General features: G+C 43.6%; 1 protein-coding gene across 1 annotated transcript in view; it reads left to right on the top strand.

Annotated features, from left to right (window-relative positions):
• The window catches only part of PIWIL3 (piwi like RNA-mediated gene silencing 3), a 29,866-nt gene extending 22,339 nt beyond the window's left edge, over window positions 1-7,527 (top strand). Inside the window, exons 13-19 of the mRNA XM_086683347.1 lie at window positions 2,166-2,366; window positions 2,512-2,615; window positions 4,859-4,929; window positions 5,335-5,485; window positions 6,050-6,175; window positions 7,071-7,218; window positions 7,380-7,527. Of these exons, the coding sequence (XP_086539473.1) occupies window positions 2,166-2,366; window positions 2,512-2,615; window positions 4,859-4,929; window positions 5,335-5,485; window positions 6,050-6,175; window positions 7,071-7,218; window positions 7,380-7,496 (918 nt within the window). The 3' untranslated portion in view covers window positions 7,497-7,527. The remainder of the gene's footprint in view (window positions 1-2,165; window positions 2,367-2,511; window positions 2,616-4,858; window positions 4,930-5,334; window positions 5,486-6,049; window positions 6,176-7,070; window positions 7,219-7,379) is intronic.
• The last annotated feature ends 10,054 nt before the right edge of the window (window positions 7,528-17,581 follow it).

Raw genomic sequence — 17,581 nt, forward strand, 5'->3', positions numbered from 1 at the left:
CCTTTTTATTGCTGTTAACTTTAGAGCTCAGCCAGTTTAACAAGGCCATAAACAGGCATGCCCCTGTATTTTCATAAGCTTGAACAAGTTCTCCTCAGGAGGAGACAGGTCCATGCTACTCCAGAAGCTGGTTGTAGGAGACAATGTTAGCTGACCACTCTCAGAAAACTCAGAAATCATCACATAAAAGTTAGAATCTAGAAGATTTTAAACTCATATTTAAAAGCCTGACTTACCAGATAATATATAAATATATACATATAAAGAGGGAAAGGTGTGTGTGTGTGTGTGTGTGTGTGTGTGTGTGTGTGTGTGTGTATAATCTGTACCCAAAAGATTAGGTGCTTTTCAAAACGTATCTGTAAGTTAGTTCAGCTTTATACTTAAGTGATCCCAATGGACATGGAGAAATCCTAAACCAATAATGAAGGACTGACATTACTATCAAAAACACACAGTGACTACAGTCCACTGCAAGTAGAAATCATTAGTCCACATACATTTAAAAACTGAAGAATTACTTGTAAGTAGCAATTATATTAGAATAATATCAATGGAAGGGCACCTGGGTGGCTCAGTTGGTTAAACATCCAATTGATTTTGGCTCAGGTCATGATCTCAAGGTTTGTGAGTCTGAGCTCTGCATCAGGCTCCATGCTGACAGTGCAGACAGAGCCTGCTTGGATTCTTTCTCTCTCTGCCCCTCCCACACACTCTTCTCAAAATAAACTTTTTTTTTTCTTAAAAAAAGAAGAATATTAATGGAAGTTAAAAAAAAAAAAAAGCTTAGACCATATAAATAGTATGTATCAAGACCTGTATAAAACAGCAAACTAATAACAATGGGGGACTCCTGGCCCTCGGTGAATGCATTGGGAATGAAGTCTAAATTTTAATGCACTAAGAACAGAATGAACCAAAATAAAGTAGGAGGAAATAACAAAAAGCAGAAACTAAACAGAACAGCAAATCTGAAGCCAAGAATATTAAAACTTGAGGTTGTCAAGTGTGAAGAAAAGAGGCCAAAAGAGACTTGACAACATTAAGAACAAGGAGAGTTCATGATTAAGATTCCTTGGAGGCTAAAAAAATATTAGGAGAACACCATGGTCCAGGGGGGTGCTAGTAGATCTGAAAACTTGAAATTCAGTTTTTAGAAAAAGAGAAGTAATTAGCTGGTTAGTATTGTGAATTGTAGGAAAAATGATTGCAACTGAAAAAAATGCAGATAATGCATTTGATAGAATTCCACATTTCTTATGTGAAAAGAAAAACTCATTTAATCTAGAATAAGAATTTCCTGGGGTGCCTGGGTGGCTCAGTCAGTTGAGCATCCAACTTTGGCTCAGGTCATGATCTCACGGTTCAGGAGTTCGAGCCCCATGTCGGGTTCTGTGCTGACAGCTCAGAGCATGGAGACAGCTTTGGATTCTGGGTCTCCCTCTCTCTGCCCCTCCCCTGTTCTCTGTCTCTGTCAAAATAAACATTAAACAATTTCCCTAATCTGATCAAGGATATTTGCCAAAAAAATCTTGCTGAAGGCATCATCATGGTAAAAATAATATATTGAGGATTTTCCCATTATGGTCAGAAACCAGCAAGCAGTAATGGCTCTTCCTCATGGCTCTGTGTCCTGCTGGAGGCTTGAGCACATGTAGGAAACCTTGCTCTGCTGCCTGCGAATCTGGTGGTTCCCATAACTCCTGAGCATGTTTGCTTGGAGATAAGATGGGAATACTAGTATTCATCTCAGTAGGTTGTTGAGGAATTAATTGAGTTGAGTACAATGCTTGGCAAGTGCTTCTCACATAGTCTGCAACTGGAAGTGGTGACTGTCCTGAGAATGGTATGCTTCAATCTGTGTTTTAACCCTTTCTTGATAACTTCATGATAAACTCCTAGAAACAGAATAACCAGGATGTACAGACTTTGCAAGTTCAAACAATCGATGCGTATCGCCTGTGCCTGGCTCCCAGACTCTCTTCTACACACTTTACAATTATTTAATGTAACAGGATTCCAGACCTTTCACAGATCAGCTATTGAATAAATGGACTCTGCTTTATCAGTGTTCCACCTAAATATCTTCCTTGATATTTCTCCTGTCCATTTCTCCTGTCACTGTGGTTGCATCTTGGACAGTTTCATCTTTGCTTTCTTTCAAGGTCCTTTGTGTGCTGTCCAGTGACAGGAAAGACCTGTATGATGGCATTAAAAAATACCTGTGCGTCAATTGCCCCATCCCAAGCCAGTGTGTGGTGGCACGGACCTTAGACAAACCCCAGACGCTGATGACCATTGCTACAAAGATTGCCCAGCAGATGAACTGCAAGATGGGAGGAGCCCTCTGGAAGGTGGAAACAGGAGTATGTTGGATTTCTTTGCCTTCTCTTTATTTCAGTTGTTTCATTGAATTTGCTAAGACTGTATTTGACTCTCTTTAACATGTAATTGCTTAATTTTGCTCACGTTTTGTCCTAACTCAATGGACTCCCTTCTTAAACCTTTCAGTTACGGAATGCAATGTTCGTCGGTATTGACTGTTTCCACGATATTGTAAATCGACGGAAGTCCATTGCAGGCTTCGTGTCCAGCGTCAATCAGGAATTAACACAGTGAGTGGGCTCTGGCAGACATGGTTCAGTTGGCAGCTGGCTGGACAAGCAGGAGAGTGGGCGTAACTAATGCTCCTTAGCAAGGTCCACAGACAATGTGTTCTTAGCCACCTTGTACTGCTCCCCTTCTGGCAAGGTTATGCTCCAAAAACATTTTGTGTGGAAGCCTCTGTATGATTTTTCTATAGCTGCATAACAAATGATGACAAATATGGCAGTTTAAGATGACACTCATGTGTCTGCACACAGGTCTGTGGGTCATCCATCTGGCACCACATGGCTCTCAGGTCCTTATACGGCAGAGGTTAAAGTGTCAGCCAAGCCACATTCTGGTCTGGAGAATCCAAGGGCATGTCCTTTTGGCAGAATTCATTTTTTTTGTAGACCAAGGACAGAGGTCCTCATTTTCTTGCTGGCTGCCACCTGCCGGCCAGTCTCCATTCCTAGCATTTCATCCACATTCCTTCTTACACGCCCTGATCCCCCAGGGCACCATGAGTCCTTGTTCTGCTTCAAACCTCTCCTTCTCCTCTGCCATCAGCCAGAGAAAACTCTCTGCTTTTAAAGGGGCTCATGAGATTAGATACAGTCCATCTGGAAAATCTCCTTATCATAAAGTCAACTGTGTCACAGGACATAATCACGGGGCAATATCTCCTGATAGTCACAGTCCTGGGGATTAGGACAGGTAGGATTCTGCCTACCACAGGCTCTTATCAGTGGGTCTCTGCATGGGACCATCAGCCACAGCAAAGAACTGAGTGTGTACATGGGGAAGACCAACTAGGAATGCAACCAGTAGCACATAGATATGGGATGTTGTCTTCATACGTTCATATGTAATGCACCTGCCAAAGAAGACCTGCTTCCATACCCCGTGCTTCTCCTTTGCTCCAGGAACACTTCTGTTTTCTGGGCTTAGAATAGAATCCACCTTTAGATGAGTTTGCACACACTTTATAGTTTCCTGAGCATTAGGACATGTATGACCGTCACAAATCACTGCTATGTTTAATGATGAATGTGACCCACTAGGTATAATTCGAGAGTTTTCTTTTGAGGATTCATCTTTATTTTCATAAATGACCATTTTTTTTCCCAGTCATACTCTATTTCCATACAGTAACATTGTTTTGTTTTTTTGTGTGGGGAAGGGAATTTGAAAATAATGGGGAGGAAATTAAGCTTTCATTCAGTTCATAGATAATTTTTAAAATTTTATTTTGAGAGAGACAGAGAGAGAGTGAGCAGAAGAGGGGCAGAGAGAGAGGGAGAGAGAATTCCAGGCAGGCTCCATGCTGTCAGTGCAGAGCCTGACACGGGGCTTGAAACCATGAACTGTGAGATCATGATCTGAACCAAAACCAGGAGTCAGATGCTCAACTGACAGAGCCACCCAGTGTCCCTGGTTCAGAGAGCTTTTTGAGCACTTGCTATGTTCAAATGCTGCGAAGAGAGCAGTGAAAATGTAGTGCCCAAAAGCATCATCTCTTCTCATAGAATGTAAATACCAAAAAAGAGGCAGACAAACAAATACGTTGTATCATGTCAAGTCATTGTAATACTTTGAACTAATTAAATCACAGGGGATAGAATACTGAGACCAGAGGTGCCTGGGTGGCTCAGTTGGTTAATCATCTGACTCTTGATTTTGGCTCAGGTCATTATCTCATGGTTCGTGAATGGGGAGCTTGATTAGGATTATCTCTCTGCCTCTCTCTGCCTCTCTCTGCCTCTCTCTCTCAAAATATTTACAAAAGAAAAAACAATAACGTTGAGACAACTATTGATCTATTGGGACACGGTCAAGTAGCTATTACCATTCCAAAGCAGATTGCTCCTTCAAAGCAGATTATTATGGATGAACCATTGTTTAAGGCATCAGCCTGGAAGCAGGAATCCCCAGGAAAACAGTCTGTTTATTTTGTGGTGTCCACCAGTGGGTGAGATAGCAGTAGTCAGCACTTTGAAAGTATGAATAATTTGTAGCAATGTTAATCAATGCTTCCATTCTATATCACTATTTGTGTACATTCAGAATCTTATTAAATGCCTAAGATACCAGAAGAGACTAATGCTTTGATCTCTGCAGGGAAATGAAAGAATGGATCCTCAAATGAATCCTCAGCTACTGATAGTGACTTTTTTTTTTTTTTTGGAAGTCCTAGATTAACTCCGCATCAAAATGATGAAATTTTAAGAATCCTGTTTGCCAAACTAATGGCTTATGTTTCTCCAAACAGGTGGTTCTCTCAGTGTGTCTTCCAAGAAGCGGGGCAGGAGCTTGTGAGTGGGCTGAAAGCCTGCTTGGAAGGTCAGTGTCCCCTGGAGGTTGGAGTGCCTGACTTTATAGTTGTATATACTAGTTGGCCATTAGTGGAGAGATTACCCCCAGGAGATTTTTGGCAATGCCTAAAGACACTCTTGGTTGTCACAACTGGGATGGAAGTGCTACTGGCATCTAGTTAGTGGGTAGAGACCAGGAATGATGCAGAAGACAACAACACGCCTACCGTCACCACCACAAAGAATTACCTGGCTCAGTATTTCAGTAGTGGTGCTGTTGAGAAACCCTGAGCTAGCCTGAAGGCCTAAAAGCTGCGAAAGTGTCCTGGAGGCTACAGTGTTGAAAAACTGAACCTAGGAGTTGTTACAAATAGCAGTGGCCAGTTTGTTCCCAGTTACTGTCTATTTATCCGTGTTTCTCGTTTGCTTTCAGCTGCCCTGAAGCTCTGGTATAAACATAATCTATTTCTGCCACAATCCATCATTGTGTATCGGGATGGAGTGGGGGACGGTCAGCTTCAAGCACTGATTGAACACGAAGTACCACAGATTCGGTCCTCCTTAAAATCTGTTTACGGCGACGAGTCTAAGTATATAAGTTGTAAAATGCAGATTCTTTGACATTCTGCTCCACACCCAAGTCAAGAGTGCAGAGCAGAACTGAAATATTCCAGATGTTCTTCCTTTGGAGCCCCCATGAACTTTCCTTTTTCCTAATCTCCCTGCCACCCTTCATGTAGCGGGGGCTTCTTAACCTCAGATATTCATTAAAATCCATGATCATAGCTGGTCGATGGTTCGTGTTTATGGAACTCCTTTCTTCTGGAGTTGTGTCAGTCGAGGGCTGGAGAGTTCCTCTCAACTGCCTCCTCTGGCCTCATCTGTTTGTGGGTGAACCCTGGTGCCCAGCATAGGTAGGAGGGGTCCTGACCTTGTGAAGAAGTTCCTCCCCCTATGATGTGGGTGGCTGTGAATAGGAACCTCTTTGACTGCTTGAGTCGGGCACACAGAACTAGGACCGTAAAACTGGGGTGTGTGGGGAGCAGTCTTTTGCAGATTCTTCTTAATCCTGTCTGTGTGGTGTTTCAACCTCTGAATGCTTCTGAGATTACGGGGCACACCTAGTGACACCAATCGTAACTCTTAAGGGTCCGACTAACTGTCGTTGTGGTGAAGAAACGAATAAATACCAGATTTTTTGCTGAGTATCAAGGAAGACTTCAAAATCCACTTCCAGGAACGGTTATTGATGTGGAGGTGACCAAGAGGCAATGGTAAGCCATTCTTTTATTTATTTAAATAAAGGTTCCCTTTTATTCAAACAGAAATGTTATTTTTTTCTTCTAAAAAAAGATTTGCATGGTTTGGAGGAGAAAGAATTGACCTAAAGATGGTGAAAAAATTATATAAACAGATACACATGGAATTATAGAGGTTTCTGTCTTCAGTTGTCTTCTCCTAGAATTTAAATATGCTTACCATTCTGAGATTCTTCAGTTGTTGGGAAGGATGGCAGGACTCCTGGTCAAATGGAGACTCGTCCATTCTGCCAAATGAAAGAACTATGCAGAACCCTGAATGGGAAACAAACAGGACCTTCATAGCATCAGACAGGGAGAAACATAGTAAGATTAAGGAAGGACAAACATCGATCAATCTAGGAGAGGGCAGGAAAAGAATGAAGAGAAAAGCAAGTGGAAAGAAAGTAAGATCAACACCGAGCAGGACATAGTACACATAAAAACCCGTGAGCTACAAGAAGTTGATGAATCTTGCCATTTCTATCATTGGGGACTTTGAATGGATTCTGGTGACTTTCTGGGAAGAGGAGAAGGTGTTCATCCCTGGAACTCTAAACTCAGTGTCCCTACGATCGTATCCAACATGCCAACTTCAAGTTTCTGCATCTAGGCATTAGCACAGATGCTTTTGTAGAAATCATGAGAGCATTATTACTTGTTTGCTTGTATTGATGGTTGCACTGCCCTTTGTAGACTTGCTTTCCCCAATCATTGCTCAACAGTCAGGCAGGCTTCTAAATGTAAAGGAAATTGGTCCATAGAATGGATTTCTGTCCATTCATGTCACGTCAGATACTAGGTTTGCTATGTTGTTTTTTCTTTCTGAAAATAAGCTGACATGCTGTATTCCTGTGTTGTGTGATTCCAGGTATGACTTTTTTATCGTGAGCCAGTCTGTGAAAGATGGTACTGTCACTCCCACTCACTATAATGTTATCCATGACACTGTTCACTTCACCCCAGATGGAATACAGTGTCTAACTTACAGACTATGCCACATGTATTATAATTTGTCAGTAAGTACTTTTTGTGATATGGATTTTCCTATAGATCTGTAAAATTGTTTGAAATTAAATCTATACTTTCTGAACCTTTGAATTGGTATCTCTGAAAAGTTACATTTAGGGAAAGTAGAGAGAAGCTTAATTTTTTTTTGTTGTTCTTCTTCCCACTAAAGGGTGTCATTCGAGTCCCTGCTCCTTGTCACTATGCCCATAAACTGGCTTACCTTGTGGGCCAGAGTATCCACCAAGAACCACACTATTCCCTGGCAAGCCGTCTCTTTTACCTGTGACCCACAGAAGAGAGCCTGACGACTTGTTGAGAGCCACCATTTGTGAACTTATTTTTCCTTTTTAAGCTGTCCTTCTGAGATACTTTCCTTGATGCAGTTTTAAATTCTAATCATTATTGGTTAGACATGAGGGTTCAGAGTGGCGCATGCTTTGGGCAATACTACCACTGACTGAACATGACCCTTCTATTTTCCAGGCAAGAAAATGGGCTGTGAGGGTTTTGTGTTGCAATCCACCTTTGCAATGTGTTACAGTGACTTTATGATTGACCATGCCTGAACACTTGGTGTTCTGAGCAAGTTACTGTACTCAGTGTAGTGGCTGGACGTCAGTCACATGCACAGGTAGATTATACTTGGAAAACAATACCTTTTTGAAACGCTTAGTTCTTAAAGAACAGCAAAGCTCTAAAAAAAAAAAAAGAGGCAAAATTAAATGGGGATTTATTTGTGTTAATTAAAATTTTGTATGAAAGAAATAACATGTATGTAGTATCGATTACTCTTTGGACTGGGGTGGAAATTTGAAATGTGTCTCTGGTAGAGATGTAATGAGGAGAGCCTTTTGCTTTAAGAGTTGACAGCTTAGGAACATCAAAATGTTTTGTCACTTTTTCCAAAAGGAAGCAAAATGAAGAGCTCTATTAGCACTTCTGACTAATTCATTCTCTTGTGTATGTTCCAAGTGGGACGTTATTGTTAACTGGACTGTAATCAAAAGGGTCCTGGGTAATTTGTTAAAATGAAGCTATTGTGTCTTTCTTGAAAACAGATAACTTTTTTTCTCTCTCTTCCCTTAAAACTATCTTTAAATAGATTCAGGAAATATGTGAAACTTTGTTGTTTTTTTTTTTAATATTCCTACATAGAATCATATTTTGGGGAGCAGTAAGGAGTTGATTTGTTTCAGACATAACAAAAAAGGATATGTTTAAAAACAATAGAATTTCTTTGATCATAAGTTAATCAGTTTAGGTTTGCAATTTGAACCAGTTTTCTAAGAAATAAAATTAAAACAAAAGTCATTTTAAAATATATTGTAATCCAAGTAATAGCTTACCTAGCAGGATTGGCAATAATGATAAATAGAATATAGAGGATGGGTCTATAATTAAAGATAAATTAAGGTAACATGTTTTTTTCTGATGCTAGATTTTGACTTAAGATAATACATTTCTAGAGATCTATATAAAATGGAAGGAACAAATTCAAAGTAGTTATTAAAACTTTCTGAACATTTCCCATAAGTACAAGACAAATCATTTATTTATAACAGTATATACAAATTTCAAGATTTATAAATTTAAAATGATGTAATAAAGGTATTCATGTTACAATCATTGAAATTGGGTTTTGTTATTTTATTATATTTTTAATGTAACTTATTGTCAGATTGGTTTCCATACAACACCCAGTGCTCATCCCAACAAGTGCCCTCCTCAATGCCCATCACCCACTTTCCCCTCTCCCCCACCAACCCTCAGTTCTCAGTATTTAAGAGTCTCTTTTATGGTTTGCCTCTCACTCTTTGTAACATTTTTTCCCCTTCCCCTCCCCCATGGTCTTCTGTTCCAATGGAATACTACTTGGCAATGAGAAAGAATGAAATCTTGCCATTTGCAGCAATGTGGATGGAACTGGAGGGTATTAATGTTAAGTGAAATAAGTCAGTCAGAGGAAGATAGATACCAAATGTTTTCACTCACATGTGGATCTAGAGAAACTTAACAGAGGGTCTTGTTACTTTAAAAATATAGTCTGGTCTTAAATTTCTTAATCTACTGACTCAAAGAAGTTGTTGGTTTTCTAAGATACATGGAAATAGTTTTGTGATTAAGGTGCTATCTGACTTTATTAGCTTACTAGCACTTTATAAATTAGGTGAAGGAGGCTGGTAGTCAATATTTCTAGGAGAAAGCCTCACTGTTCCAAGAGCTTATAAATCCCACTTATATATCACTGTGCCTGAGTTCCCTATTACGGAGTAGGTGTTGAACTAATTAAAGGTCTTTTGGGAATGGGTTTGGCCTAAGTAGCAATGCAATATGTAAGAAAAATGAACTTCCTCTGGCAAAAGTTAATAAATATATATATCAAACCTCCCACTGAGCACAATTCAAAGAGCTGGACAAAATATCAGAATGTTAAACAGCATTGAGGAGCTGGTGAGACACAGAAGAAAATAGCACCAATATCTAGCATGAGGAAATCTAGAGGGATGACCCTGGTATTTGTTATGATATTTATTTCATAAACTATAGATTCTTTAAGTGTCCTTCATCAAGTTGACAGTATTAATTCTTATTTATTGAGTCTTTAGCATGAATGGATGTTGAATTTTGCCAAATGCTTATTCCGTATCTATTGAAATGTTCATGATTTTCAGCCTGTTGATGTGGGAATTGCTGTGTCAGCTTTCTATTACTGTAACAAATTACCACAAAGCTAGCGCCTTCAGACCTCATAAATGTGGTATCTTCATTTTGTAGGTTATAGGGCTGACCTGGGCCTCACACTGGGCTAAATTAAGCATGTCAGCAGTGTATTCCTTTCTGGAAGTGCTGGCAGAGAATGCGTCTCTTGTGTTTTCTGGCTTCCACAGGCTGTTCCTTACCCCATGGTTCCTACCAACTTCAAAGCTGGCAATGGCTGATTAGCTCATTCCCCCATCCTGTCTAATGCTGACTCCTCTTCCCCACTTCTACTTCTTAAAAAAATTTTTTTAATGTTCATTTATTTTTGAGAGAGAGAGAGAGAGTGAATGCAAGTGGGGGAGGGGCAGAGAGTGAGGGAGACACAGAATCCAAAGGCAGCCTCCAGGCTCTGAGCTGTGAGCACAGAGCCCAATGTGGGGCTTGAACCCACAAACTGCGAGATCATGACCCGAGCTGAAGTAGGACACTTAACTGACTGAGCCACCCAGGTGCCCCTCCCACTTCTACTTTTAACGACTCTTGTGATGACATTGGGATGACTTAGCTAATCCAGGATCCTCCCCCCTATTTTGTTAGCTGATTAGCAGCCTTAGTTCCATCTGCAGCTTTTTTCATTTCTTTTTTAAGAAAGGCAGATTGCCACATGCAGTGCCTCATTTGGATATGTCTGGAGTCTTGGAAGCTTGACCACCCAAGTTCTCCTACGAAGGGACCTGGAGAGCTTATTGAGAGGTTCTAACAGGAAAATTGCAGCTACTTGTAAGGCCTTGACCAAAGAACGGTTCTCCTCTATTAGGGAAGGTCGTCCTCTTGGACCGGGCGTGCAGCTTGAGGAGAAATGTATATGGAGTTGTGAGGGAGGAAGGGGACATCTGTCCAGCCAGCCAGACCAGCTGAGTCAACCCTGGTGATCATTGGGGTGGCAGATATCGCAGCCAGGTTGCTCTCACACCCCAGTTTACAACTTTAATTACCTTTCCCCATACAAGGCAACATCTGGGCAGTTCCAAGGATTAGAACATGAGTATCTTGGGGGGTGGGCATTATTCTGACATAATATTGCCCAGGAGTGTCTGGGAGCAAGCACTATTTGAATGTAGAAACCCCTCCCTCCATAGGTACCCAGGGAGAGAATAAGAGACTTGGTGGGGGGCGGGGGGCGGGGGGGGGGCCCGCTGGAGTCTCAGCGGGGGCAGAACTCTTGAGTATCTGCACCGTGTCCTGTGTTCCTTTCGCCCTTGTCCTCCTCAGTCTGCACAGGTGACAGCCGACCTGCCCTGGGTGGAAGATTTGTGGGGGACCTCTCAGCTGTGTTCCACCCCATCACTCACCTGGCTTTCTGTTCTACCTGTGCCTCCCCCTGCCAGGGTGTGTGGCCCAGGCAGGGCTGACTCAGCCACCCTCTGTATCCAAGAGCCCAGGACAGATGGCTACCACCACCTGCACTGGAAACAGCAACAGTGTTGGCAACCGGGGAGCAGCTTGGTTGTAGAAACACCTGGGCCATGTTCCCAAACTCCTGACCCACAGAATTATAACAGATTTTAAGGGATCTCAGAGAGATTCTTAGGCTCCAGGTTAGGCTGCCCAGCATCTCTCTCTCTGCGGCTTGAGCCTGGAGATGAGGTTGAGTATTCCTGCCCAGCACGAGGCAGTGGCTTGGGGCCTGCATTGTGCTCAGGGCTCACAAGGAAGTGAGATTAAAACCCATGGGCTGCCTGCACCTATTCACTGCCCAGAGCCTTCCTTGACACTGTTGCTTAGTGGGTAAGTGTCTGCTGAGTTCCAGGGATGTGTCCGTGGGGTGGGGGGTGGTCACGCATGGCCATCCTTTCTCTTCTGGTCCCCCGGAACTGGGTGTGTTGCTGCACCTCCATTTCTAAAGTCCTGAGTGTGGTCTGCTGACTCAGCCGTCCTCACCATCTGGGGCTCTTGGTCAGAAGATCACTCTGTCCTGCACTGGAAGCATGTTAGTTCCTAGGACCAGCTTGCCTAGGGAAAAAGTTCTCCCCTCGAAACTCTTGCTCACTCCCAGTATCCTGGTTCTATATGTACACCCCCAAACAGTAGCCCCAGTTGATCCCTGGGTCCGATCTTAGGCTGAGGGTAACCGGCTTGTTACAAGGAGGGCTCACGTCTGCCAGAGTGGAACACCCATGAAATATGCTGAGAGCTGTCTCTCTGTCCCTGAGGACACATCCCTGCATTGTCCCCTCCCCCCAATCAGGGATGACAGCGTGGGAGGAACCGCAGGGTGAGGTGAAGATCGTCCACCCCTCATGACTGCCATAGTGGGAAGCTGGTTGGTCTTGGCCAGTCCATCACTGTCCTTTGTCCTTCTGATGTCCTCAATCTGGAACAAGTGCTGTCTGAGCGCGGCTTCCCTCTGGCCCCCCTCTACAGGGATCTGCACCATGGAGGCCATTTCACTGAGGTCAGGCCTTCACCATGGAAAAGAGGCTGCAGCCTGAAGAGGAAGCTCATGGGCAGTAAGGAGACCCCTGACTGTGAAGAGGGGGCAGCGGACGGAGCATGGGGTGCAGTTCTGTCTCTCCAGGGTCCCCTTTGTGTAGGTGCCTCTGGCCCTCAGGCAGCAGGGGGTGCAGTGGGCCTGCCCTGCTAGAGCCGCTGGGGCACAGTCCTGGCTCAGAGCTCAGATGGGGCTCCCTCCGAGGGCAGGAGAAGGATCTGCATGTCCCATTGAATAGGGCAAGTGGGTTCCTCAGGAAGCAGAGCTCCAGGGGCATGTCCATCACAGCCTAGGAACCCATCTCCCCTCCTCCTCCCTCTCTGTCCAGGTGATCTGCTGTCCATGAGTCAGGGGAGGCCCGGCCATTTCCTTCTTATCTGAGGGCACAACAGCCTCACCATCCCCATGTCTCTCTGCCTTTCTTGCAGGGCCCTGGGCACAGTCTGCACTGTCCCAGGAATCTCAGTGGTGGGGCATCCTGGCCAGAGAGGTCCCTATCTTGCACTGGGCAGGGCAGCATCTTTAGACTGTGCTGTGCAGGCTGGTATCAGCTGCTCCCTGGTGCTGCCCCCGAAGCTGTGATGCCCAGAAGTTCTTGGTGCTCACCTCATTCTGGGATTATGGTTTGGCTTGCCCACTTCGGTTAGTTGTGGAGTGAACCATCTTGCATTCGATGGAAAACTTTGAGTCTGTTTAGAATGATATATGTTCATTGAAGGAATGACGTAGGAAGTGACCACTAAGGATTCAAGTGTGAGTTCTGTTCCTTAGGAAGTTGTCTTGATGACTTATCCCATGTCTTCAGTGACTATGGGGCTAAACAGGCTTTTCTGCCTGGCTTTGGACAAGGAATTTACTAACCTCTCTTCAGGCGGGCTGCGTGCAGAGGTGACTAAACTCACTTTACAAGTTTGGATTAAATGGACAATTGCCAGTTAAGTGCTTGGGACATGTGGGGGAACATGGAGTGTGGGGGGGTTTGTGTTCTTTGGAAGAACCTGAGAGACTACAATGGACGTGCCAGGAGGGCAGGGACACCACAGCACTACTGTGTATCCCATGTCCCCAGTAGAGACGTTCAGCCCCTAGACATCTGTGCTTTAAGGAAAATAAAAGGCAGGCACACAACACGAGAAAAGAATGCCCATGGTAGAGGCTGACTGGTCCTGGCACAAAAACAGATCAATGGAACAGAATAGAGAACCCAGAAATGGACCCACAAATGTATGGCCAACTAATCTGTGACAAAGCAGGAAAGAACACCCAACGGAATAAAGACAGTCTCTTGAGCAAGCAGTGCTGGGAAAACTGGACAGTGGCATGCAGAAGAATGAACCTGGACCACTTTCTTACACCATACACAAAAGACAGAGTTTGGGGTTGGCTGTGGCAATGGGGGGGGGGTGACAGCTGTGGTGACAGTGGTCCTAGCATGGACCTCAGAGCTGCATGGAGGCTCAGGCCTGCTGAGTGAGGTCGTGACCCAGTAATGCGGGGCCAGGCCTCCACACATTTAGTGATAACAGGACAAGCACCTTGCGAGGACCTTAGGCGAATAATACTTCTCTCTGTCTTCACAAGCACCCCTTGAGGATGGTACTGGAATGACTGTCACTCTTATTTTAGACATGAGGAAAGGGACTCTTAGAGAGGTTTGTTGAGCCTGCCCTGGGTCATGCGGTGTGAAGGGCAGAGCTGGGCATGGGGCAGACCGCGCAGATACAGATCCTGCACCCTCCCCCATGTACACCCGTTGTCCTGTCTCTGGAGAATCTCTGTCCTGTTCACCAGGTGCAAGTGGGTGTGTGCAGCATGCCTGTGTAAGAACTTTGCAGCCTCTGCCTCCATCGATCCTAATTATTCTCTGGAAGATACATATGAAATAACCACGCAATAAAAAGTCACCTAGGAGGAGATCCCTGAAACAGATCACCTGAGCACAGCTCTAGTCAGGGAGCCCCTGGGTGGCTCTCTTGGAGGGGCTGACTGCGCCCCCAGCTGAGGAATGCATTCAGGGTAACTGGGGTGCAGTGTGGGTCATGGCTGGGGTGGGCAGTGGCAGAAGCAATGTCTCCTGCAGAGGAAAAAGCATATGGATGGAATCAGGAGGTGACAAGGAAAATTCGAGAAGGAAGTGATGGGAGGCCTATGTGACAGGAGCTTTACCTCAACAAGACAACTTGTAACCAACCCAGCAAACTGCAGGGTGTGCTGAGACACAGCTCAGGGCACAGAGTCAACTTGAAGCCACAATAATGGTGTCCTGAGGCTCAGACTTCCGTGATAGGAGATACAATGAGAATCTGAGTCCTCCCCAACCTCTCTGCTATACACACATCTGTGTGATACAGGTTTGGAATGGTCTCTAGGAAAACAGGATACAAAAATCAGCTGCATCCTCTTGGCTGCTGTAGACAGCCTTTGAGCAGTTTGGAGCAATTCTGCATGTATTTTAAAGATGCAACATGGAGGGGCACCTGGGTGGCTCAGTCAGTTGAGAATCCAACTTTGGCTCAGGTCATGAGCTCATGGTCCGTGAGTTCGAGCCTCGAGTCAGGCTCTTTGCTGATAGCTCATAGACTGAAGCCTGCTTCGGATTCTCTCTCTCTCTCTCTCTCTCTCTCTCTCTGCCCCCCCCCCACCTCGTGTGCACGTGCACTCTTAAAAATAAAAACATTAAAAAATTTTTTTAAAAAGATGCAATGTGGATCTCCAATGTCTGGAAGCTTTACATTGTATCTTGGAATCCCTGGATATGTTCACATTTCTTTTCCATAAATCACAAGTCTCATCAAGATAGTTTTTGATAAAACATTCCTGGCCAAAAATAATTATTTTATTTTATTCCAAAATATCCATCTCTGTGACTGTGAGGATGAGTGAAATTTATAAGTGAAAGAAATCATAAATATCCAAATTTGACCACTACAAAATAATATATATAATAAGCTTTGAACAATTGTTTGCTTTTTCCAACTTAAAAATAACACAACAAAACCACATCTAATAACCTAAATTCAACTGTAGGATACTGTCAATATTAGCCACAAGTGCTGGGTTACATTATTCAGTATATTGTTTTAAGAAAATTCCTTTTATTCATTTATTTATTTTTAATGCTTATTTAATTTTTGAGAGAGACGGTGAGCATGAGTTGGGAAGGGGCAAGAAAGAGAGGGAGACAGACCATCTGAAGCGGGCTCTGCACCGAGAGCACAGAGCCTGACACAGGGCTCAAACTCATGAACCGTGAGATCATGACGTGAGCTGAAGTGGGATGTTTAACCAACTGAGCCACCCAGGTGCCCTTAAGAAAGTTCCTTTTAAAGTGAGACTATGGCACAAAAACAGACACATAGACCAATGGAATAGAATAGAAACCCCAGAACTAGACCCACAAACGTATGGCCAACTCATCTTTGACAAAGCAGGAAAGAACATCCAATGGAAAAAAGACAGTCTCTTTAACAAATGGTGCTGGGAGAACTGGACAGCAACATGCAGAAGGTTGAAACTAGACCACTTTCTCACACCATTCACAAAAATAAACTCCAAATGGATAAAGGACCTGAATGTGAGACAGGAAACCATCAAAACCTTAGAGGAGAAAGCAGGAAAAGACCTCTCTGACCTCAGCCGTAGCAATCTCTTACTCGACACATCCCCAAAGGCAAGGGAATTAAAAGCAAAAGTGAATTACTGGGACCTTATGAAGATAAAAAGCTTCTGCACAGCAAAGGAAACAACCAACAAAACTAAAAGGCAATCAACGGAATGGGAAAAGATATTTGCCAATGACATATCGGACAAAGGGCTAGTATCCAAAATATATAAAGAGCTCACCAAACTCCACACCCGAAAAGCAAATAACCCAGTGAAGAAATGGGCAGAAAACATGAATAGACACTTCTCTAAAGAAGACATCCGGATGGCCAACAGGCACATGAAAAGATGTTCAGCGTCGCTCCTTATCAGGGAAATACAAATCAAAACCACACTCAGGTATCACCTCACGCCAGTCAGAGTGGCCAAAATGAACAAATCAGGAGACTATAGATGCTGGCGAGGATGTGGAGAAACGGGAACCCTCTTGCACTGTTGGTGGGAATGCAAATTGGTGCAGCCGCTCTGGAAAGCAGTGTGGAGGTTCCTCAGAAAATTAAAAATAGACCTACCCTATGACCCAGCAATAGCACTGCTAGGAATTTATCCAAGGGACACAGGAGTACTGATGCATAGGGGCACTTGTACCCCAATGTTCATAGCAGCACTCTCAACAATAGCCAAATTATGGAAAGAGCCTAAATGTCCATCAACTGATGAATGGATAAAGAAATTGTGGTTTATATACACAATGGAGTACTACGCGGCAATGAGAAAAAATGAAATATGGCCTTTTGTAGCAACGTGGATGGAACTGGAGAGTGTGATGCTAAGTGAAATAAGCCATACAGAGAAAGACAGATACCATATGGTTTCACTCTTATGTGGATCCTGAGAAACTTAAGAGAAACCCATGGGGGAGGGGAACAAAAAAAAAAAAAAAAAGAGGTTAGAGTGGGAGAGAGCCAAAGCATAAGAGACTGTTGAGAACTGAGAACAAACTAAGGGTTGAAGGGGGGTGGGAGGGAGGAGAGGGTGGGTGATGGGTACTGAGGAGGGCACGTTTTGGGATGAGCACTGGGTGTTGTATGGAAACCAATTTGACAATAAATTTCATATATAAATAAAAAAAAAAATAAATAAATAAATCAAATGAAAAAAAAAATAAAGTGAGACTAGCCTCTGTTTTTAAGTTTAATTGCACGTATTTGACCTAACAGTGTGCACACAACTTCAAGGTGAGTTTTCGTCTGAGATACAGTTTATATTGAACTGTGCATATTACAAAAAGCCGAGGACAATCCGTCATGCATGTGGCCTGAGGATACTCAAAAGAATATGATTTGGTGAATGACTTCAGTGGAGAGATGGCAGCTGACAGACCCACAAAATTCTGCCCTCCAAAAAAGCAATGAGGAATCTGTCACAAATTGCCGCCATCAACATTTGCAGAACTCTGGAAATGAACTGGGATTTGCAGCAATGGAGGGGATGCTGGTTCCAGGAAAACAGCAGCTAAATCTCAGAACAATGAGTTTCGTGCTGTTCTCACATGCCTTGCCCCATGCCCTGCTCTG

Source organism: Puma concolor, chromosome D3 (genome assembly GCF_028749965.1).
Source record: "Puma concolor isolate L17-30 chromosome D3, mPumCon1.1.hap2, whole genome shotgun sequence".
Lineage (NCBI taxonomy): Eukaryota > Metazoa > Chordata > Mammalia > Carnivora > Felidae > Puma > Puma concolor.